The sequence below is a fragment of the Melozone crissalis genome, unplaced genomic scaffold, assembly GCF_028551555.1.
Source record: "Melozone crissalis strain CALT ecotype California unplaced genomic scaffold, PUWL_Pcris_2 ptg000027l_1, whole genome shotgun sequence".
NCBI lineage: Eukaryota > Metazoa > Chordata > Aves > Passeriformes > Passerellidae > Melozone > Melozone crissalis.
The window spans coordinates 81,268,300-81,292,779 of record NW_026535805.1 but is presented as its reverse complement, the minus strand read 5'-3'; the positions used below and the strand labels follow the sequence as shown (position 1 = coordinate 81,292,779).

At 35.7% G+C, this 24,480-nt stretch overlaps 1 protein-coding gene across 1 annotated transcript in view; it reads right to left on the bottom strand.

Moving 5' to 3' along the window:
* Nucleotides 1–24,480, bottom strand: part of EYS (eyes shut homolog) — a 704,955-nt gene that overhangs the window by 116,482 nt on the left and 563,993 nt on the right. The window contains exon 39 of the mRNA XM_054280634.1: nt 22,821–22,974. Coding sequence (XP_054136609.1) covers nt 22,821–22,974 — 154 coding nt within the window. The remainder of the gene's footprint in view (nt 1–22,820; nt 22,975–24,480) is intronic.

Below are 24,480 nucleotides of genomic sequence, written 5' to 3'. Positions count from 1 at the left end.
TTGCATTCAAGCAATGTTATTAAAAATTATGTAATGTCAGAAAAGAAAGCTGGCCTTCCTCTTTCAGTAAAAAGCCTCCAGCTAAAGCATATGCAACAGATAGTACAAAATATGTAAGACATGAAAATTCAGCTATAATCCTCACTGAAAAAATATGCTGGTGTGAAAATAGAAAACCCCTTTTTATGAAGAGTCATTAGATAATAAGTTTTGGATAGTTCTTCCCTTAAATGGAGATGAAATAATTTCAGCAAACAAAATGGCTATGCTGACCTATTACCTCAAAAGTAATATCCCTTTGTCTCTGAGAAATGGGAAAAATTGTCTAGGGGCAATAGGTGATACTAGAGAATTAATTTCAATAAAGCCAAAATAGTCTTTAAGTGCAATGATGCAATATGACACCGAAGAAGACTGGAAGAAGTTGGAAGACTTCTGCTAAATAATAAATAAAATTTGATTACATGGAATGTATGAATGCTAATTACAAGAGTATCCTAAAAAAGTACCCTAAAAAGACCAACTCAGAGGTCTTTTAGTCTCAAGTGAAATGTGACCACTATCAAACCACTCTGACGACTATCAAGCATTTCCTTCTCTTTAATTACAGTATCACTTGTAAGTAGAGTGATTATGAACACACTGAAAAGGATCATGTGTTTGGATTGTGTTTCTGTTTAAGAAAACATTAATATCAGTAGAAGCAGAGTATAACTTCGTATAAGAAATATTCAGTATTACCTTTTGGTGAGCAGCCAAACACTGCTGTAAGCCTGGGAAAACTATGAAAAGAGCTCTTGATAAAACTTCAAATTTCAAAACCTGTCTACATTCTTAAAACTATTTTTTTGCCATTTATCTATCTGTCAGGCAACTGAATCTCATGGATATGAATAGGTGAAAATAAAGAGAAATAAGAGAACAGTTTATGTACATTTAGAAGCAATGTTCTCATGTGAAGTGATATGAGATACAAAGTTTGAAGAAAAGACATATATATACATTTCTGACAACAACCAACGTTTATGAATGTTTCTTATGCATACACAACTTATGTATGCAAAAGTTGTGCTTTTTAGAATGGTTAAACCAGAACCAAAGAGAAGAATAAAGGAAAATAACATACTCAAACCCCCATATTTTGAGGGGGGTAAGTTCCCCTCAAGACATCAAGGAAAGAAAAGGTAAAATCATACAAATGCTGAGAGTTCAATTATCCTAACACCTCACCAAGAAAATACCACAAAAAAACCATTAAAAAAGTGTTTGAAGAAAGACATAGTGGGCAGTCTTCAAATTACGTCTCCCTTTCCTTGAGGAGGGCTCTCACTCCCAGAGCAAAGAGACTCTTCTGGAGCTAGCAACAGCTTGGCAGTGCACTGGAGCATAGGAATTAATTATTATGTTCAACTATCTTCAGATACAGTCTTCCATCTATTGTCTTACGTAAGTCTGATCCCATGAATGAAAATTAGGAAGCCACTTGGCATGTGAATAAAGCTCTATCAATGCAGTGCTGTACAGATAATTGCAATACTACAATGATCTCCTATTGAGGGTCTTTTCTTCCCTATTACAGACAGAAGAAATACAATGATCAGTAACATATATTACTTCTACCAGCCAGCACTAATTAATTTTCTTTTGCATACTCTGATGGTCCAAAATGAACTGTTACCTCCCCTCTACATGGGAAAACTAAGAGAAAAATAGGTTAAGCAATGTAGTTAATGAGAAAGTGACTCTTCAATTTGAACACCAAGAGAAGGAACAATTTATATACTAGTACAGGAAATCCTGGGTAGACTGGAGAATAAAGACCTTCTATTACCAACTAGTGCAAATCCTGAGGTAGTGGCTGGTATCAATACTCAGAACCAAGAGACATCCTGCTGTATTTCAGTTTTACACATATAAGTATCAATTGGAAAAAAAAAAGTATTTTCCTTTCAGACTCTTTAAAGGCTTATGTCTTTTAATCCTTTGTAACCTTTAGCCTTTGGACATTGGAGCTATTGTCACATTTCTGTAATTATGACTTAGGCAAACTTTATGTGCCAGCTTCTCATAGTGATATTTAAACAGCCTGTTCTTGGTTCCTTCCGGTGACATTCTCAGAAGCATCTCAGTAGGAAAAAAAGCAACAGGCAGGCACTTAATCTCTGTGCCAGCCACAGGCACAAATCTCTTGTTTCAGCCACAACTGCTGAAACAACTATATCCTCTGCTCAACTCTTCAATAATGGTCTATGAATGTCTAATTCAGTTGAACCACATTAAGATCAACTGTAAATATGGCAAGAGAAAGTGAGTCAGGGCATACATAGCTAAAGGTAACTTCTTAAAACAGGACATTTAGTTCTCCACTGTATTGCTTAGGAATAGAAGGTACAAACATATTATTGCCAAATAAAAGTTTTCTATTTATGACAAGAATTAGCACTAACATATTATTTGTGGTAAGCATTACTTATGCTGTCACAAGCAAAGGGCCATGGAAACTGTAGAGAAGGGTAATGCACCATTTGTAACCCAGATAAAACTGGAAATGAATAACTGATCTTTCATATTAAGCCATAACACCACTGAAAAGTGTTATCTCTTCACCTCCAATCTTCACCAACTTTTGTCTCCCCCTTTGACACCATCAGTAAGAAAGAAAGTAAGGCCTTGCCGTCATAATCCCTTCAGGCCCTCTTCAGTACAGGTAAGAATAACTGATTTTTGGAGAAATGCAAGGCATCATTGCTAAAAATCCTGGTCATCTTACAAATCTACTATCACAAAGCATGAACAATTCGCCTGAAGTCAATAATACAAGGCAGAAACATTAAATGACACTCCCACTTGCCAGAATTAAGATTTATTGATTTGTGAAGCCTAATGGCCACACAATGTAACCAGTTCATTACACTATAAAAAAAATTGGTTTTTGACAGATACTTATTGCTTTGAACACACAAAGGAACAGAACACAGCAGACTTCTAATTTCAGAATACTTTCATAAATACAGAATTGCACAGAACTTGAAGCTTACTCTTGTCATCTAAACTGATTAAAGTTCTGTACTCATCTTTATCTGGACCAGACTCATTAAGTGTTTTGTTGCAGTCTGCTTTTGATAACACATATGCTGCATTTTCCTCCATCAGAACAAAAGTATGAGCTTTAGAACTGCTCTGTCAAAGAAATTAGGATTCTCATAATAATTTCATGTGTATTTTGTACTTGAACCTATCTAAATCAGAGCATCCCACATGAACAGCTAAGAACATTTTGTTAAGCTATAACCAACTATTTTTAAAGAAAAAAGAGACTGCTTTATGGTGGTACATTTATACACATTTTAGCTGCAATCTTAAACATACATGAATGTACAGGATGCTTATTGCCTATTTGAATATCAAAAGGCATAATATAGTTTATAATGTCATTTGGATGTGCTTCAGCAGAACCTACCTAAATAGCCAGATGCATATTTCCTAGTGTATTAGAAATGTCTCTCCTACTTTTTTTGTTCACTTTGTTTAGTGATATATTTGAGCTGAAATGTATTATTTGGAAAATGAATACTGCACAAGATTCGTAAATATAAACTGCAAAAAAAAAAAAAAAGCAAGGTAAATATAATACATTTAGTTTGTAGATGTAAAGGTGTATTCACAGACCATATTTTAGGAAGTTTTTTGGGTTTTTTTTAAACAAGATAGATTATTTTTATCAGATTGTAGAAGCAAAAAGTATGAGGTGTTCATGGGAAAAAAGCAATCTTCTATGATGCGAAATGGGCCACATTTCTTCATGGATAGTCAAAATTTTACATAGGCCTTTCAACAAGATGAAATTTTATGAATGTAAGTCATTAAGGGAATTGTGGAAGTGTAAACAAGCACCACAATACCTGTTGCTGTGTATGTAAAATCAGGTTTTGCTTACAGATGAGGTTCTTTATTTCTTGATTTTGATATCCAATTTTCCACTTATATATTATAAATGCAGCTACACACATATTGCATTTGGAAATATTAGAAATTATTTCACTACAAAACTACCCTGTGATTACCTATTTCATTTCAGAGAGATGCCTGGTTGTATTAACCATGTAGATACTTTAGGTCAAGATTCAAGCACTGAAAAATGCATCAATTTATCAGAATTAACATTTCTAACTGACAAAAATTAACTTAAGATTAAGCTCTAATTAGCAACAAATGAAATCATGCACAACCGGGGTTTACCAGTTACCAGCTATAGTCCCTTCTTTACAGTGTTAGCCGTAATGAAAAGCATTTTATATCAGTGTTTGCAGAGTGGGAATCCCTGCAGACTGGGAGAGTTAGTGTTTATTATCCTGAAAGGTAGGGAGCTCCATAGTGTGCGATCCAGCCTGGCTCATACACTCTCCTGCTCTCTACCAGCTTATTTGTAATGTTGCAGTTCACCACCTGAGAGTGTTTGGAAGCCTCTGCAATCAACAATAAAAATAAACAAATTGCTGAAGTTGCCTGAATGAGCCTGGACAGAAAAGTTTTAGGTACTCTTAACACCTAACAGTCCTAACAGGGTGCTAAGAGCAGACACTCTTCTACTATGGGCCACCATAAAGCCAAAGTTACACACTGATTTTCACACTTGACATGGAATCCCTGAATGGGCAGGGTTAGAAGGGGCCACTGGAGGTCTTCTGTTCCAACCTCCCTGCTGCAGCAGGGTGCCCTGGAGCATGTTTCTTGTGTTTGCATCTGGAGAGCTTTTGAGTATCTCCATAGAGGGAGAAAATGCCCACAGTCTCCCTGGGCACTCTGTTCCAGTGCTCAGCAATCCAATCCTTGCAGCAAAGAAGCTCTTCCCCATGTCAGGAGGAACTTCCCATGTTCCAGGTCCTGGCCGTTGCCTCTTGCTGTCTTCTGTATGTTTGTATTCATGATAATAGCTGAACCCTTCACAGCTATCCCTTAACAAATGCGCGAGGGCGTACGTGGCCCTAAGGTCCGGCTAGCAGAGGGGGTGAGATTGGCCGACGCCCCTGCGCATGGAAGCCAGCCCCCTTTGGCGTCTTGGCCTCAGGCTGGGCTGGATCGCGGAGTCGGATACCTGGCGCTAGACGGGACGGAATGGGAGGCGACCACTTGTGAGGGTTCAACGTCGGTTTATTGAAAGCTTCCAGCAGAGGAGCAACCAACAGGCGTGGCAAGAAACCCACAGCAAGTGGCAGGGAACAAGGGGAACGACAAGGTTTTAAAGGGAAGGGGAGGAGAAAGGAGGGAAGCCCAGCAAACCAATCGGAGAGCAGGCAGGGTGGTACATAACATAACTGACATGTGGACATAACAAATAAACATAAAGCGAAGGAGGGGCCCCGGGACACCAGCCAACCACGACCCCCAGAGAGAGGAAAGTTCTAGAAAGCTGGGAGGAGTGGGGGGTGATTGACTGGGCCCAGGGAGGAGGAAAAACTTACTTATAAGGGAGTATAGGGGAGGAGAAGTTACATAACATAGAAGATTGGCAGCTGAGGGGGAAGGGGGTAACCATGGCAACTTAACGGTCAGGGCCACAGTGGCGGGAAAACTGTGAGGGGAGGAACCATTTAACCCAGAACAAAGGGGGAGCATATATAAAATTGGGGAGAAAACTGGGGAACTTAAAAACACATCACAACAAACAAAGGTTATTTTATGGGGTTTGTTTGTGTTTTTTACTGCAATAGTTAAAAGAGTATTGGACTCTAGAAAAATGGACGGCAACAGGATCACAGCATAGGTGTCTTTTGGTTCAGAGGACTCAATACTGAACAGTAGTTAAGTTCCATCAAATAGATTGAAAAACAAGAAGTCTTGCTTTAGAATGAAATAAAGAGAGTTGTCTTTCATTTCAAATCACTCTTTAGATCTTCAAACACCAAAATACCAAGAACAAACCAAGCTTATTAAAAAATGATCAAACTAAATATATCAACATATCCCAGCCTATAGATCAGATACTTGCAAGGTCTGGAGAACAAACTTGTCTTTCAAATTTAAATAGAAAAGGAAAAATGGAATAATTTATGAAAATTGTGTATAGCAAAACCATTTCTAACATGTTCAGAAGAGCATTCATGGGCTGTACTTCAGACATGCCTCTGAGGCAAACCCTAGGAGGTCATGCTGGAAGATTCTTTTCCTCTGAAGGACCCAGTGAGAAACTTAATTATTTCTTTGGCTCACAGTGAGCACTAAGGGAAGCCATGGGTAACTGACTGCCAGATAGACAATGCAATGCTCACCAAAAAATTTTCTGCCCACTTAGCTGATCTTGATATGAGGGTGTTACAAGAGCCTTGAAAGGAATGTTCTATCTGAATGGCAGTGTATTTTAGAAAAGAGCTTTACCTATCCAACATAAGTTATTTTTAGAAATTATTTTAGTCTTCATCTATGTACCTCAGAACCCTGTGATCAATAATGAATTTTACAATAAAAAGATCTCTGTAAATCTTGTATCACAGGGAAAGGCCTGAAGGAGATGAAGAGACGTGCCCAAGATGTTGTCCAAAGAATGCCAAATATGTAAGGTAATGAGTGCAGGTTCTGTGATTGTCATGCTTTCATTGATCTCATGTGAAGTTGCTAGAAATTAGGATGAATTAATCTAAACAGAAATTGATTTGAAAGAACCTACCCATCACACTTATTAAATTGCAGCAGTCAAATAGTTGCATGTTTTCAGTCAATATTAAGTGATTTGCTTAATCATGAACCTGGAAAACTTCGCCTGCTGTGCATCTGCCTCTCATTTGTGTGCCAGAGGAAGACAGCTGGCAGGAAGATAGGGTGAGCAGGACTAGGTCAGCTAATTCTACCACTGTTTTCATTAAACAACTATTGCACTGTTTTTCCAAATTAAAAAACAAAACCAAAACAAAAAAAAGAAAAACCAAACAAAAATAAAAACAAAACCTCAAAACCAAAACAAAAACAAGCAAACAAACAAACAAAAAACCAAACCAAGCAAGCAACTAAACAAACAAAACCCCCAACCAAAATAGACTGCTGTTTAGTCAGGAAGAAAAAACCCCATACACCTGTGCCTGACATATGAAAGGCAGGATACCTGATGATGATTCAACTATAATATGTGCTGCACATAATTAGATAAGCAGAATAAATTGTGTGGGGAATCAGTTATTCGCAAGTACTTATTTTTTTTTATTTTCCCTGTCTTCGTTTTATCATCCTTTCTTATTCAGGAAGGGTTGAGGGAGCAAAGGAAGTTCTGTGTTTGTCCTCTACTGTCACTGCTGAATATTGATGCAACAGTTTAGGCAGGTAGGGAAGGAACAGACCTTATTTGGCTTGAATCAGATACAAACTACACTGACATAAAAAGAGAGCATTATTATTTCTAGAGGGAAAACTGAAAAGGAAAGAGGAAAAAGCTTATTAAGCAAAGTATTGAATTCTCATCTTTGATCAAGTGAACATTTTGGAATCTTCTATCCATGGTAATGATTTAAGGCACTGCTTTTTTATAGGACACGTTCTTAGAGCCCATAGAAAACTATCCTCAGCTATCTGGGATTAAAATGAGCAGGGATAGTCTCAGCTACTGACATGTAAAATATTTCAACAACTCAATATGCAGTTTGGAGGAATAAAATATTTGAATTTTTGTCCACTTTTTGTTTAAAGGTATACCATGATAGTTTAAAATTATAGAATATGTACATAAAGTTTTCCCACTTATTAGGCAATGTAATTTATTTCATCATTTGAAGATGCAGGAGTACTGTGCTGTGAAAGTTGCAGGTCACAAAATATTGTTTCATGTTTAGTTCAAGAACTTGTGCAAGGTGAGATGAGATATACACTAGCTTCTTGCAGCTCATCTTGCATTTAAACTGAACAATTCTGCGCCGCTTCATTTCCCACCCAATGTAGCTATAAATGTTTTGGCCCTTTGGTTGTCTCAGGACTCAACCTGTGGTGTACTTAACTGTCTTCCTGCTCATAACTGAGAAAAATGGCAGCAGATTTTTAGTAGTTTAAAAAGAAAAAATACAAAAGAAAAAAACACAAAATATCATAGCAAGAATTCTAAATGAGAGAAAAATGCACGTTCAGCATTCACTACTATAATATTCCATGAACAATGAGATAAAAGCTACCAAAAAATCTCACAACCTTGCTGCCAACCTGTCAGAAAACATAATCAGCTACAATAAAATTGTATGGACAAATTGTGTAATTACTTTAAATCACAAAGAAATGATATGAACTAATTATGACAGTATTGGATACATTGAATAATATTTCTCTTTGCATTAACTCCTCAGAGTAAAAATGAAAGGAATTTCCAAGATCTAGGCCTCTCTTTGGATCCAACTGCCATAGTTGCTTGAATGGTAAAATATTTCATATTTAATCTACTGTTAATAAGGGGCAGTTTTAGTCAATATGAAACTACCTTGTGTAGCTACCAAAAAGAATGGTGCCCAATTGAAGAACTTTTTCAGGGAGTGTAACTAGTGATCTGAACTGACTAAAAATAAAATTACCAAATCCCTCAAAAGATAATTTTTTTATCAGACAAGCAGAACTTCTACAGCAGTTCACAACTAATCAAACCAAGTTAATCACTCTTCTGTTTAGCTGCCTGCTTAGTAAGACTGACATTATCTTCCTGAACAAAGAGGGCTTTAATAAGAGATATTAATTCCAAAAGCTGTAAGATGCTAACCAGTGTAATACTCACAGGAAAATAAAACATTACAGATGTATATTGTCTGAAAATACCTTATATGAAATATAACATATGCAATAATAGAGGGCCATTTACTATTCAATATGAATGAATGCTCTTGTATTGGATAGTACTATAGGATTACTTTTTTAGCATTCTGAGACTCTTTGCAATTTTTATTTGAGACTAAGGAAATGGCCATACTAACAGGGTTTCTTTATCATTAAATAGAGACCTCCACAATTATTAATTATGGGGGTTTTGTTCTGGAAAAAATAGAAAAGAAAGAAAGAAAGAAAGAAAGAAAGAAAGAAAGAAAGAAAGAAAGAAAGAAAGAAAGAAAGAAAGAAAGAAAAAGAAAGAAAGCAAGCCAGCCAAAACCTTTCTGGTTACATTTGAAGGTTAAAGTGTTTAAAAGGAAACAGATGAAATCATATGGGCTTTAGAAAGTATTCATAGTCCCTGGAGTGGAGACTGAGTACTTAGCAAGACCAACAATACCACATCAACCTCAGTATCACCACACTGAGTTCTAAAATTGAAAACTACGGATGTACATTTGGCATAGGCTGCTGCTGAGATTATTTTCTGCATCCAGCAATCAGCAAACTGCACTCACATATTAACTTGACCCTTTTTTCCTCATATATCCCCACCTTAAATTTCCAGTAAAACTGCTTGTGTGCCGGCTTCTCCACATGAGAACTGAAGAAATATAATTTAAAAAGCAGTAAAAGTTCCAGATGCACTACCTCCATGAAATACATTAAGAAATCTTGAAAGATTGCAGGTTTAAGTATTTGATTGAAATAAATCAATTAAAACAAATCAATGTGTTCTTTTCTGTTAAAAGTGAAGGAAAAACTCAGTCTTAATAATCAATACCTCCCTCTTTGGCTGGTTGAGGATGAGTACTCTTCAGCTAAGGAAAAAATTGGTCAGAACATACCTTGGCTTATGTCAGGCACAGACTGCTGTTTAGGTTTGTGTTTTTCACAACATTTTCTGTTGAGCAAAACTTATACCTGCCCCAGAAGGCAGGCAAGCATAATCCTGTTATTTTCCAGATGGATGAACAAAAGAGGTTGTAGAAGATTGTTTCTGACAGTGTTGGGAACAAAACCCAGGGGCCAAACCACATGTCAGATTTACATAAAATGTATCCAAATCAAGAGAAAATGCATTTTCTGAAGGTGTTTTGAACGGCTGCTGAGTAATTTAGTAGCAACACAGCATGCTGCACTGCAGCTCTCACATTCACATCTTTCATTACTATTGGTCTGCTAGGTGCTGGCAGCTCTGACAAGACAATGCGAACTGTAGGGGGGATGAAACAATTTCTGTGACAATGTATGGATCCCCAGCTCCTGGTGTTCTCACTAAACCCCCTCAGTGAAGTAGAAGTCATATCCACTGTTGCTACAAACAGCAGAGAGTGCTGCAAATAGCATGGAAGCTGCAGAAGAAAAGCCAGAGAGACAGATATCCCAAGGCACAGGTGTGAGCTGGTGCCATATAAACACCATTTGCCCAAACAGGGAAATGTACAGCAAACATGTGATACAGCACTTGACAAAGCCTCCAGAAAAGGCAGTCCACAACTGGAATAATAATTTTTTTTTAATGTACTCCAAACCTCTAACAGTGACATGTCTGTTTAATATAGTTCATTTTAAGTGTGAGCTCAAAAGCAGATTTGGCATTACATAATGTTTTGCTGTTTTATATCAAAGCACAGAAAATCTGTGAGACAGTTACTTTATCTGAAAATACTCTCTAATGCAGCAGATATTTTTCACACCTCTGGAAAGGCCATAGCACCAGCAGTGTGAGACAATAATTACTCTTCTATGTTCACTGTATGCTAACACTCACCATGTGACTACAAGAATTCTCCAATATACTCCTATTTACATTGTGTTGGACAACAGAATACAGCCTTATCCAACACAAGACAGCACTACTTATAATTCAAATAAACAGAAGAGGTCACGTATCTGTTACAAAATTTTGCCTGCACAATTACACATGGAAGGAATGCAGGAAAATCATGTTCAGTATCACTTCCCTGTTCCTTCTGTGGTGAGTTGACCTCAATCAGCTGCCAGCTGCTCACCCAGCTGCTCTCTCTCCCCTCCCTCTCAACATGACACTGAGTATGGTGAAGCACAATGATGAAATTCCTGGGCCAAGATAAAGACAGGGAGATCACTTACTAATTACCATCACAGGACTCACATGATGTCAGAAGCCAGGACATCCCTCTGGCTGTCCTGAGCAGCCAAGACCCCTGCCAGGGGGCTCAGAGACCCTGGCACAGAGCCCAAGATGCCTGTGGTTTTGATTATGACCTGTGGAGCAAGTTACCAACCTTATATGAAGATCTGCAAGCCACAACAGTTTAAGTAGAATGATAGTGAATTTATCTCAGGGTGAAAAAGTAGATTTTGGGGCTTTTAGAATGGGGGTTCAGGGGGCAAGATGGAGGAAACTGGGAGTGTCCAGCCTTTCTCCTTCTTCTTCTTCTTGGCCTCCATCTTCTGCTGTGATGTTGGCACTTTTAGATTGGTTTAGAGTAGAAGCTCACTGTGTAACATAGGTGATAGTAAGTAATCGTAAACATTGTATGCATAATTTTTAGTATAAAGACATAACACCACCCTGGGGGCAGGCAGAGTGCTTTGGACTGTGCTGCTGAATGGACCTTGGCAGGACAGGAGAAAATATTTTATAGATAAGGAACAATAAACAACCTTGAGACCAAGAACTGAAGAGCTGTGACTCCTTCTTTGAGCACCGAGCTGGGAAAAGAGACTTTCTAACTTTTCTCGGAGTCATTGACCAGCGAGAGATCCTGAGACAACATGGGGAAAATTTATTCAATTTATTGGCCATTAAATAGGTTTGGATGGTAAGAAACAAAGAGAAAAATTAACCCCCTGCTCCCTAACCCCCTTTATTCCAGGCTCAACTTTGCTCCATTCCCAACTTCTGTATCTCCCGTACTCAAACAGGGCAGGAGGAGGATGGGGAGTACAGCTCAGTCTGTAAAAGCTCCTCTCTGCTGCTCCTTGCCTCTCACACCTTCCCCCTTGTCCAGTGTGGGATCTCTGGGGGTCCCAGAGATTTTCTTTCAGGAAATACCCACCTCCTGCAGCCCCCACTGCCAGTGCCTGGGCACCTACACTCTGTGCATCTCCTTTCTATAACCTCTGCAGCACTTTGCTAAAATATTAAATAATCAAGTAATGGTCAAAAAATGACAAAGCATCTTTGGATGAAGCTGATCACAGATGTAACAGCAGCATGACTAACTCCATAGAAAATAGATCAACAAAGGTAAAAAGGGACAGGAGGTAAGGGGTACAAAATGGTGAGCAAGCAGAGAAGAAAGTTTCCCAGACACTTTACCGTCTAAGAAAAATCCAGGTTAATGTGTGCTTCAAAGAACAAACTAATGATAGTGGCAATCAAAGTGGTGGAGAGATAAATAAAATAACTTCTCCCACCTGAATTATTGATACCAAAATATAAATTCCCTATGGAATGGGGGCACTTCTGTTAAAAGAAGAGAAAAGATTTCCTTCCTGTGATATGTTCCACAAATGAGTTTCTTGCAGACTCTCAGAAAGATGCAGTGGAAGTTTCTCTCTCAGAAAGATGAGGTTGACATCTGTCTCTTTTTTCCTCTCTCTCTTTCACAACTATCAAGGAGGACTATTTAATAAATTTGTGCATGAATTTTATTGAATATTCTCTTTAATCAAGTGACTCAATTTCCAGCACCAAATTTTCTTACTGCTGGTATGCAGAACTAGGCCTAAACTGGTTATTCTTTAAACAAAGAGCTGTCTGATATCCTGTTTTGTTCTTTCTTCTCTGCCTATGTGAAAGCTATTTATTAAAAATCTACCTGAAATTTATTTAGAAAGCAAGAATTTAGAAAAAAAATAAGATTATAGCTATTACAATTAAATAATAACTATCTCTATTTCTTCTTTCCCTAAGACCCCATGAAAAACATTATCCAATGAAATATATGAAACAGCAATCCCCAGGACACCTGATGTCTTGTGAAAATTTCTGGTCACAGAGATGGACTGAGTATAGTGAAAAGTACAGATCATGTATCAGAAGCTCAATGTCACATTTTTAAAATTCTTTGCCTCAGAAAATTTAGTCTTTTGAATATGTTTTGGAGATAGGTAAATAGTATTCCCACTTTGGAGTTGTACAAACTAAGCAACAAGCTAAGATTAACCAAACTTTTTGAAAGCATATTGAAAATTTGCTGCTGAGCTAGGAGCTGGCCACCTAGACCACAAAGAACTGCTTTCTTCTCAGCAAACAGGAGAAAATTCAGAGTAATCCCACAGCAGTCTGGACTGCACGACTTCACTGCCTGTTTCATTGTTTGTGGAGCTCTGCCTTCTGACTCCTCTGTGCTTATTGGTGCTCATGAGATGAATCAAAGGGAGCCAAACTGGCTGGCTGAGAGATAAATTTTCTTGCCCTTCCCTCTATCACTGCTTTTTTGGACATTCATATACAGGCTGGCTGACTTCTGTTTTTTATTTTCTACTGATTTTCAATACCTACAGAGCAACTAGTACTTCCTATTGCTCTCAGCTAAGGCAAACCTGAAGAGAATTGCCAATTGTTACAAGCACACTGAACCAATTTTATTTCTGTATTGATCTTCCACATACAGAACAACAGGTTAGAGGAAGAAAATTAAAAAACTGCTTGCTCTTCACAGTTTTATTCTGTTGTTCAGTTCTTCAGGACTCTCAAATATAACAGTGTAAACTACCATCTCACTTAGGAAGGAGGCAACACAGCACCTTCATAAGATATTTGACTCTGTAGTCCAATGCTATTGCTCCATGTACTGTGCCAAATCAACAGAAAGCAAACTGCTGTCTGAAAAGTCCTCTGTGTAAATCATTGGGTGACTGGACATAGATGATGAATTTTAGAGAATTTATATACATTAGAAATAAAAACCAAAATATTGAAATGATAAAAATATTTAACAATGTATCATATTGCCTTTATTTCCTAATTTTATTATTTTGTTATTCCTTCTGTAATCCAGTGACTTCTTTTTTTCCTTCATGTCAATGATATCTGCACTGTTTCATGCATGATGCCTGGTGTCCCTTCAGCACTACTGAAATCCCTTCATTCTAGCCTGTATGTGAAATAACTGTTAGTCCTTCCAAGCAGATCAGAAGGGCCATGCATCCCACTTCCTCCCTGGAGCAGTGGGAGCAGCCAGATATTCTGAAATGCTCGCTTTTTCACCCAGCCTGACTCAGGCCCAAGAAGATGGAAAACTGAAACACATGAGATCACTGTCTATGTAGAGAAACCACAGTGAGTAAGCAATCACATCAGCAGTACCTGGAAAGCAATACTTACTCAGCACACAGAAAAAACAAGACTGTGTACCAGTCTGCACCATTAAAGCAGTGTCTCCTTTAATACAGAAAAGGAGGCTTCTAAAGAACTTAGCAAAGTTTGGAAATTTAGGTTAAATGCAGTTTAGAATTTCCATGGTATATCTCTTACATATGATTTATCTGCAACACTGCTGAAGGGCAAATAATATAATTTTCAAAGCAGATGTATCCAGAAAATGGAAATTGGGTTACACAGACTATTAGAACTTTATTATTCCTAGTTTTTTTGCACAAACTCAGAGATTATTTGGATATTGGGATTTTAAAATTATAACGCATAGCCAAATCTAAAAGTAGAAGAGAAAGAAATGTGCATTCATTATGCTTTATAAGGTACACTTTAATTTTGGTGAATTCACAACTTTAGAAGATAAATTATGGCATAGAGATTCAGTAAAATCTCATAGAGAAGTAACTGCTGTTAACAGCATCACTCACTAAGAAAGTAATAAATAATTACTGCAATTGTCAACAGCACATTGAAACTGCTTCCTTAATGTGATTATTAATCTTACAACTTCCTTTGGAAAATGAATTTTTCTGGTTATTCTGAAAATTACACTAGCTATTATTTTGTCATGTTTGATAAAAGGGTCTGATAAACAGTAAGGTTTTAGAATTTTCTGAATTATACAATACTTTAGTCATGCTTTTGAAAGTTACAGCATGACAACCTAACAATCTTTTCGCATATCTAATTACCAACATATCTGTTAATATACTTAACAATGAAATAATCAACATACATTAGAGATTACCATGGTCATTAAAAATCTGATTCTGTTCAAAAATGTTAAAATTGATATGATAAGGTTTTTAAGCATTCTTCATTAGTCCTTTTCATTTTACCACTTTTGTAGGAAAAAATGCAAAGTAAATATACTGTCTTGAACCACTTGGTTCAAGAGGAATTTTTTTAAATAAATCACTGGAATCAATGAAATTCAGACTTTGAGTATGAAGGGTATTACTGAAGTGTTTGGCTTATCCTAGGAAAAAATGGACATAATAAAAAACATTGCTCCAACCCGATAATATCAACCTTCATAATTATTTTTAAGTCTGGTCCTCTACATTAGAGAGGGAGAATGGTGGGAGAACAATATAATAGTTGGACAGGAATGCACATTAAACACAGGAAAGATCAAAAAAACCTTTCCATTCTACCACTAGTCTATACAGGCACTCTCACTGGGACAGTCAGTACATAAAATATAAAGTTGGACTCATGTCAAAATGACCACTGACATGACAGAATTTTCTTCAGAACTATGAAATTGTTTTGCTCTCCATCATAAAACTTTTTTTATATTTCTTGCAAATTAATGGAAAGTTCAATATTCAAGTCTTTGTGGTGAATGATGGATTATTCTGCATAGCTGTGAGGGAGTTATGCCTATCAGCATCTTTTAGGATGAGTTAATTCATCCTACAATGGTAAACACAATCCAAAATAAAATACTGTCAAGGTTAGTGCATTTTTTCTGTGCTGCTTGATTTTGCTTTATTATGCTAAGTTGAACTGACTAATAAATACAAACACCCTTTAGCAACATTGGTAATTCAAATGAAATATGGTACATTCTTAGATAATATGGTTAAAAATAAATTTTCCTATAGGAAATACAGTCATCTCTAGCATCTCTTATTCTATCAATTAAAAAGTTTAAATTCTAGTAGATACCTTCAGGAATAGAGATTAAATTATGCTTTCTTTTTTTTTCAGGATATTGAAGTGTAAACAGGAATTCACAATGTCAATTTTAAGTTCATGATTGGAGCATCTATTTGATGCATCTATGCTAAAGTCAGCATTTGCCCCAAACAGAATTTGATTTATCAGAATGACTGATTTAGCATAAAATTTAAATACATAATATTTCCAACAAAATTTAATTTTTCAAATTCTGTGTTCAACAGATTGGAGGGGGTGCTCTGCTAACAGAACTTTCCAAATAATACTTTCCAGTATTATTATCTCTGATACTAGAGACATTTACAAAATATATTTATTTTATCACTAAGATTTAACAACAACAAAATCTGGAGTTTTATGTAGGTTTGAAGCTGCAGTAATTGTAACAGAAAAAAGGGTTTATCAATGGAATATAATATTGTGAGAAATAAAGAAAGAGTATTTTTCAAACCAATTTTTCTACTCTTTCAGCTTGTTTACCATTTAACTCTGACCACTCAGGGAAGTAACCTAGAGACAAACTGTCAGTTTTCAGTTAAGTGTCAAAAATTGCTAATGAGCAATAAATGTCTGAGTACTGCATTAATTTTTAAATTTTGCCATAAATCCATGTACTTATACAAACTCCTTTAGATTAATACCTTACTTGAAAGTAGGTGAGGTTAGATGGAATAAATATGACTCATCAGCATTTTTCTTAAATAATATAAGTAATCAACAGGCTCATATTTTTTCAAAGCTTTATCTTTGAAATATGGTAAATATAGATTGCTTTTCCCTGTTGTTTCTATGGTTCCAGGTAGGTGATAGCACTCGAGCTGTGACTCAGAGCTCAGTTCAGTATGGAGCTCTGGATGCCTGATGCCACTCTGTATTACTGAACTGCTAACACAGTTCACACTCTAACATTTACATAGATATGAACAGCTTTGAAAAAGACTGAAGAAGACTCACACCTAGCAAGAGAACCTCAAACCTTCTTTAATGCATTGGTTTTGGTCAGTAGTTTTAGCTTTTGGAGTACACGTCCTTGCAGGAGCTCAAATGACATTTAATGCAACTCTGTAATTTGTCCTTAAGAAAACACAGCAGATATCACTTATTTTGTGACATAGCCCTTTCATCTGAGCTAAATGTATAATGACAGCATGAATTGGAAGATGAAAATATTTTGACACCATATACTGCAAACTGGTCTGTGGTGACCCATTTTGCAATAAACCATCCAAAGCCAGTTAATGATTTTTTTACAGAGAGAGTATGAGACACAAAAACAAGCCCTTGACTTACTATAAACATGAATTAGCAGCAACCATAGCATTAATGTGTTATTAACCTAACCCTCAAACTGAATGCAGAACACAGCACTATACCAGGTACTGAGAAGAAAACTCTACCCCAGCTGAAACCAGGACAGCTGGCTTGAGTAGGAATGTTGGAAGGACCAGCAGAGAGCCTTTCCAGCCTAAGGAATCACTTGACTCTGTCCTTCTGTGTTCTTGGGTCATTCCTCTAAGGGCAGTTAATGCAACAAAATCTAGCATAAACCCAGAGCATGAAGGGTACAGGAATTCAAACATCTGTTCTTCAAGTCAGTAGCTAATGAGCTTGAACAGCCATAGCAGTTGGTTTGTTGGCTTTGACAGATCACTGATGAAATATTGCATACTGCTGATGAATGAAGGAAAAAAAAAGTTTCAAAAAGTGGCTTATATTTCTAAACACACTGAATGTTCTGTTCATACACAAAAGCTGAAATTGAAACAAGCACAAAAGGTAACCTTTTCTATATTCTTTATAATGCATTTCCTTATTTGAGTTATTTCAGATAACATGCCACATAGCATTATTTAACAAGCTGATTCCAATGTTCCAAATTTTTGTTTCAAATTTTAATTACATATACAAGAATTTGTATTCATTAGCTTGATTTAATGCATCTCTTATGGGACTATTTTAAAGACTAAATAGATGTAGTGATTACTTGTGTAAAACTGTAACAGCTCAATTAATGAAACGGATTAAAGCTTTCAGGGGACAAACAATACATAGGTGTACAGGGCAAAAGCATTCCTACCTTACAGTGGAAAATGTGATGATTTTATGAAATTTTCGATTGCTATAGAAAATGCAGTAAACATTAATTAATGCAGTTGTATATATGCCCTTCTAGAAGTAATCACAAATTTTCTTCAGAATTGATTAATATCCTACAGCATTTCCAGTTCGATGCACCACAACATAGGTATAATTATCTACATGCAGACTTAAAATTCGAAATTAAGATATAGAGTGTGTAAAATATTCCTTTTTAAAACCACATCTAAATGCCATTTCCTTAACAATATTATAAATTCATAAAATAACATACAATTTTAAAAAGAAATTTTAAATTTTTATCTATCCAAGACTGCTTTCACTGTTAATCTTCAAATAATTTTGAAAGGATGAGGAGTGATAAGATGACAGGGATATTGCACGTAGTTGTCATTTACCAAATCACCTTTCCATTTCTCATTCATAACATGATTAATTATGTTTGAAATCAGTATGGCATGTATGAATTTAGGCTACACTATGTACTTGCTATACTATGTAGGCTACATTACGTACTTGTTGAGATACAAAACCTGCTGCTCAGATGTTTCCAAATCATCAAAAAAATACCCTATATTTCTAGGTAACTGGTAATATTGGAAGCAATAGCAAGACATCAGATAATTGAGTTTCGGGGTTTTTTTTGTTTATTGATTTAATGTAATTTTAAGTAATACTTTCACACTATGCAGGATACCCAACACCTGCAAATAACAATAAAAATATGCACTAATATGAAAACTTACATATCTCTGAAATAACGAAATGAAATAGGTAAACAACATGACTGAAAATGAGACAATATATCATATGGATTGTGATTTACATATTTTTTAGAAACACATTTTCAGAATGCACATGCATGAAAAAACTTTGTAGAATAGTTCAAGCAACGATTTTCTTTCTTCTGTGAAAAGGGAGGAAGTAGAAGTGGAGAAATAATGGACACTGATAATATAATCATGTAACTAGTACTTAATACATTACACCTTGCCAAAATTTCCATGTGGAGGTACAAAAACGTGCTGAGGACTTTCACAGTTCAGAATGTGCCATCTGCTTTTGAAGCTGGAAGACCAAATAATAAACTTCAGCAGCTTCTGTACACTGCATGGTCTAGGTGATACTTGGCCAAATTAACTGGAAAATGTATTTAACAAATAAACCCTTTTAAGGACAGCTAAAGGTGCCCTTCTCAGCCATGAGTAAATGCTCACATCCATACTACTGATTAAAGTGTGACAGAAAACTGGAAACAACTGCTTTCAATATGTTCACTTGGAAGATAAATGAAATGTAAATGTACATAATAACATGATATAGCTCTGTGGGGATGGGCACTATGTTTATTAAATTCCAGAGTAAAATTCTGAAAGTTCTGCAGGTACATAAGACTGAAGAGTGATGTTGTCACATACAGGGAAGATTTTAATTAATGCTTGCTTGGGATCTCCTAAACGGAAAAGGACCTGCTGTATCACATCACTGTGCAGAACAGACAAAAATATCATTTAGAGACAAGAATCTAAGATGTCTAAAAAATATCAGTACTTATATTCTTAAAGTGCCAATCCACCTTACTATCTAGATAAATCAAAATCCTGATGACCTGAGTATTTCAATCTTTTTGTTAAATTTACCTTCTTTCAACCACTGAATTGAAGAAACATCATTTGCCCCCATGACAGTAATATCACTTTAACCACAAAGTAGAGCAAATTTTACATCAGGCAAATGCATTTCAGAACCTACTCATGGAATGAAATGTGTTTGGATTAATGTTCTTTGAATAACTTTAAAGAACAAATCCATAAAACCAATCCAAACTACATTTCAAGTATGTGCTCAAAGCTTTAACTGAAAAGACCAATACATTCTCAATCCTGAAATCATAAAAAATTACATTCAAATGAATGCACATTTTCAAACCAGTAATCAAATCATCCTAAAATAAACAGAAATAGAAACACAAATGAAACTGCATTGAAACAGGTTTCTATTTTCTTTAGGCAAGGCAAAAAAGTAAGCAATCAGAACTTTATTGACTTTCTTCTATAAAGCTGCCATTTCACAAGTATCATAAAGACAATGACTGAACATTTAAAACTCATTTAATCTTCATCAGGTTTGAGAAAATGGCCATATCTAAGGAAACTAATCATACAGTTAAAGGAAAGCAATAGCTCTCAAGTATGGGAATGTATTCGTTTCTTGCACATGTGGATTAAAAAGAGTAAGTTTGAAAAGGAGAAAGTCTGTTTCTATAGATATTGGATGTGTTAGCTGTGCTGTTTAACCACTGCAGTCATAGTAGCATCCAAAACCAGAATAACTGCCAAATATTATCTTCCAAACTAATTCAAAATCAAATGTAGCAAATAATTTGTTCCCTTGTTGGAGAGCTTTGAAACAGTAACAAAAATTATCATTTATTCTGCTCTTTGACTCTTTTTCTGCACTATAGGGAAAAAAAACCCCCACAATTTTGCAGGTAAAGCATACAGATAGAATGATCTATCTCCAACAGCCTCTGAGAACACAAATCAACAGTTTGTCATGGATTCATATTTTATATCTTATAATTCAAGAGCTTGGGAGGCTACAACTGCCTTGTCAAGTTTGCTTTTTCCTTTGACAGAGGTTAAGGATGACTGCTGAAGGATTACAATTTTATTGCTGCTTGGTGAAGGATATACTGCTCTCTCTACATTTTAGAAGGACTCACAAGAATAATCACAAGTCATTTTGGAGGCCAAGCCCATAAACTCAAATTCATGTAAATCCCTACTAGTCACAGTCTACAATCACACCTTGCAAGTTATTTAGGATGCCACTGTTTCAAAGGCAGCAGTATAAAATTCTAGTAAACAAAGGAAATGTGTAAATTGAACTGATAGTATTTTTTAGTGTAACAACAAGAAGAATGAGGCCATAAATACAGAGGTGTTAATATTAAGGTAGAAAAAGAAGGAAATAAAATTTTCAGCGTGAACATGAACTCTATACCTAGAATAAATTTTTAAATTTTCGTTTAGCTGCATTTGTTGCTACAATATTATTAGGCTTTGAAATCTGTATGGCATTTTAATGGCTTAAATGTATGAAGTAAAGACAATGCAGATAATTATCTGACCAATGTCTCATACAAGAGAAGCCTCTGGGATTAAAAAACAAATTTACAATAGTTTATTTGTATTGAGCTGTATAACTCTATCAAGTATTTTTGGAGAGAAGAAAATATCTGCTAGATCAAAAGGAGGGGAAGTGATATGCTTTTCTTTGTAAATTTTATGTGCTTTTACAATCTGTACAAAAATCCTAAAATAAATACACTGCCAGCTAATAAGATTTGAATGTATGCTATGTGACTTTGTTCCATTAATACTAGATGTTAATACTAAACATAAAAGGAAAAAATCCCCTTTTAAAATGTAGAAAAAAAGTAATGTAGAGACCTTTGGATGAACAGAAATAGAAGACAGAAATGAAATAGTTTCTTAAATGGCAGCTCCTATTAGCTTTCTGTATATTGAAAAAAGGATTTATGTTCTAACAAATTTGTTACTAAAAGAAGTGTTAGGGCAGATGGGTTAAGCATACAATCTAAGAAAATAGACTGATATGCTGAACATTCTCTTCTCCCCTTATCAATCTACTCTATATAATGAGATCAACAAACCCCTGTCATTTCAGAATTGATCAACATTTACATCACAGAGAAACAGCTCAGAATAAAAACACAAAAACATTCAGATTTTGCTTTGATTTTTCTTTTTGATAGTAAAGGCAATTTTGAGAAGTCTAACATGCATGTTTCATGGTAACTTTCGCAGCAGTCTCCTTCACATACCATCCTCTAACAGCAAAAATAGTCCTAGCCAAGGCTTCCTTTAATTTCATAATTTGTGCATTACATTCCCTCACAGCACAAATGTTCACAGTTCAGGTGCAGCAATTAATACTTAAGAATACTAGAACGATGTAAAAAAATATTATCCTAATCACAGTAATATGATACTTTATATGGGTCAGAATTATTTCTAAACATTTCTCAAGTAAAGATTGAATACTTTACCATTATTTAACATTACTAATATAAACATAACAAAAAACTCTATATTATTTCTGTTTGACTTCTTACCTAGCTTGCTCATATGAAATTCCATGACTGGAAAAAAGTTAATTCATTACCAAAGCATGATATCAATATCCATCTCAAAATGATAAATGAACCATTTTCAGAACTATCATTTGTACAAGATGAAAAGTGACAGCAGTGATTAGCCACTTGTATAACCCTGACAGTTCAGTGGCAAATGTAGATATGACAACTTTTAGAAATGTAGTTGTTTGGATAAAGCTTTTAAAATCATCAAGTGCACCCTGTAATGTAAGATGTTGTTAGCATGCCCATTTTTAATTTATCTTAAACAATAGATTATTCTTATATTTAGCACTAAAATGTGATGACAAATATAATCTATTCAACGTGTTAATTAATAAGCATAAAATATGAGACTCCCCATTTGTAATTTCAAAAATTATGTTTAAACTGTTTCAGTTCTCAAACTGAAATGATCTGTACCTGTAAATGTATCTGGACTTTGAAGACTTTGAGTGATTCATAAGTTCTCCAAAGGACTGAAGTAATCTGTGTGAACTAAAATGTATTTTCAATCAAGGAGAATTGAAATTGAATTATATATTCAACTTTATGAAAAAAGGTTTCCAAATTTGCTTTCCAATTTGACTTGCCCTTTTATTGTAAAAAAACAAAATTACATTTTATTGCTCAATGTAGACGACTAAAACTCTTTTAGTGTAACCCAGTTCTTACCTCACTGTGATAGGGATGAGCACACCCTTGCTGACAGATTGGTTCAGGGACACAGTCAGAATGTTCTGAGAGCTTCCACAGCCTAAGCGAACTGTTGGTCTTCCCTCCACAAGATACAAGTGAAGAAACTGTTCTCCAAAATTTCTTTCACCAGCTTTGAAAATGAAAAAGGAGACAGTCACACTTCTGGAAGTGTAGGACCTCACAGAACTAAATCACACAACTGGAACACCATCATCAGACACGATGCCTATGCGACCTTGGGGACCCTCCTGTCCATACACAGGACTCTTCTTGAGTGACTGGGAGGAAAAAAATCAAACCGTAATCTCTGTATTTAGCTAACAGTTAAAAGTTAAAGAAAATAACTAAAAGAAAAAATTTACTTAATACCACTGCAGTGGCATTGATCTTACAGAGATCTTACATTAACTGAACTTCTCTCTATATCCAGCAGTATCGTTAAGGCAACGAAGGTGACAATAAAAAAAGAAATTCACATTCATTCAGCTTTTCAAATAAATGATAGAAAACAAAAATTATAAGAGGACAGCTCTTATAATAGATTTAAAGATTATGAAAAATTCACATTTCCTAATTAATGATGTATTTCAGACTTGAAGAGAAGAAAAATTATTTACAAAACATCAAACATACTGGTACTTGAACTATTAAAAATATGAATGAAAAATATTCTTAAGTTCACTTCCACTAAATAATATATTATACATTGTAAAAATGGCAGCAAAATATTTATATTTAAGTGATGAATGATACAAGGCTCTTCTAAAAGAAAAAGGACTGACACCTACAGTTTCAAATGCTATTAGGTGACTTTGCCCTTTGAATTTACTTTTCATAAAAGGTATGACAGTTCCTGTTTGCAATTTTTATTCATCTTTAAGACAAACAGTTAAAATGTTAATCTGTTTATTTCACTGTATTTTACTATGTTTAACTGAAGTAAAAAAGACTCACTAACTGGGTCAGGAAATTGAAAATACTGCATGTATTGTTTGATGTACCACTGCCTCTGAATAGGAGGCCTGGGTGCTGGCATGGGTGTTGGACAGGGAGAAAGCTCACGCTGGCATTTGGGGGACCCTCAGCTGTGGAGTGCCTGGGTTTGGGTGGCTCTGCCCATGAACCATGAGCAGGAGTCCCCCAGAGTGGGTCTGGGATCTGGGCTGGGTTTCAGCTCTGGGTAGGAGCTCCCAGGCCTGGAGCTGCTGCAGAGGGCCACAGGTCAGAACATCCTTTATTATTTTTATTCAGAAAGGTAAAAAGAATGAGGGCATTATTGGGACTTAAAAAACATAATAATTTGTAAAAAAAAAATCAACTTTATTTTGGACGACAAAACAAAGAGCAAAAAATGATCTTTTAGATCAGAGAGAGACAACAGTGGTTGCAACTGTCTGACCATTTCCTTTTGTATAGTTCCTAGCAGAAACAGTTGACAATGTAAACACCCTCCTTGAGAGCAACTTTATAGTCAACATTGCATTTCTTCAGTCTGTTACAAATCCTGATGACCTACTAAAGTCTTTTATGCTTAGACATATTTTGTATTCTGAATACCTAATTAACTCCAAAGCTATTTTAATTTGACTGGATTTCATGCCTTTGGCTTTTACAATTTCCTTCTACAGTAGTCTGA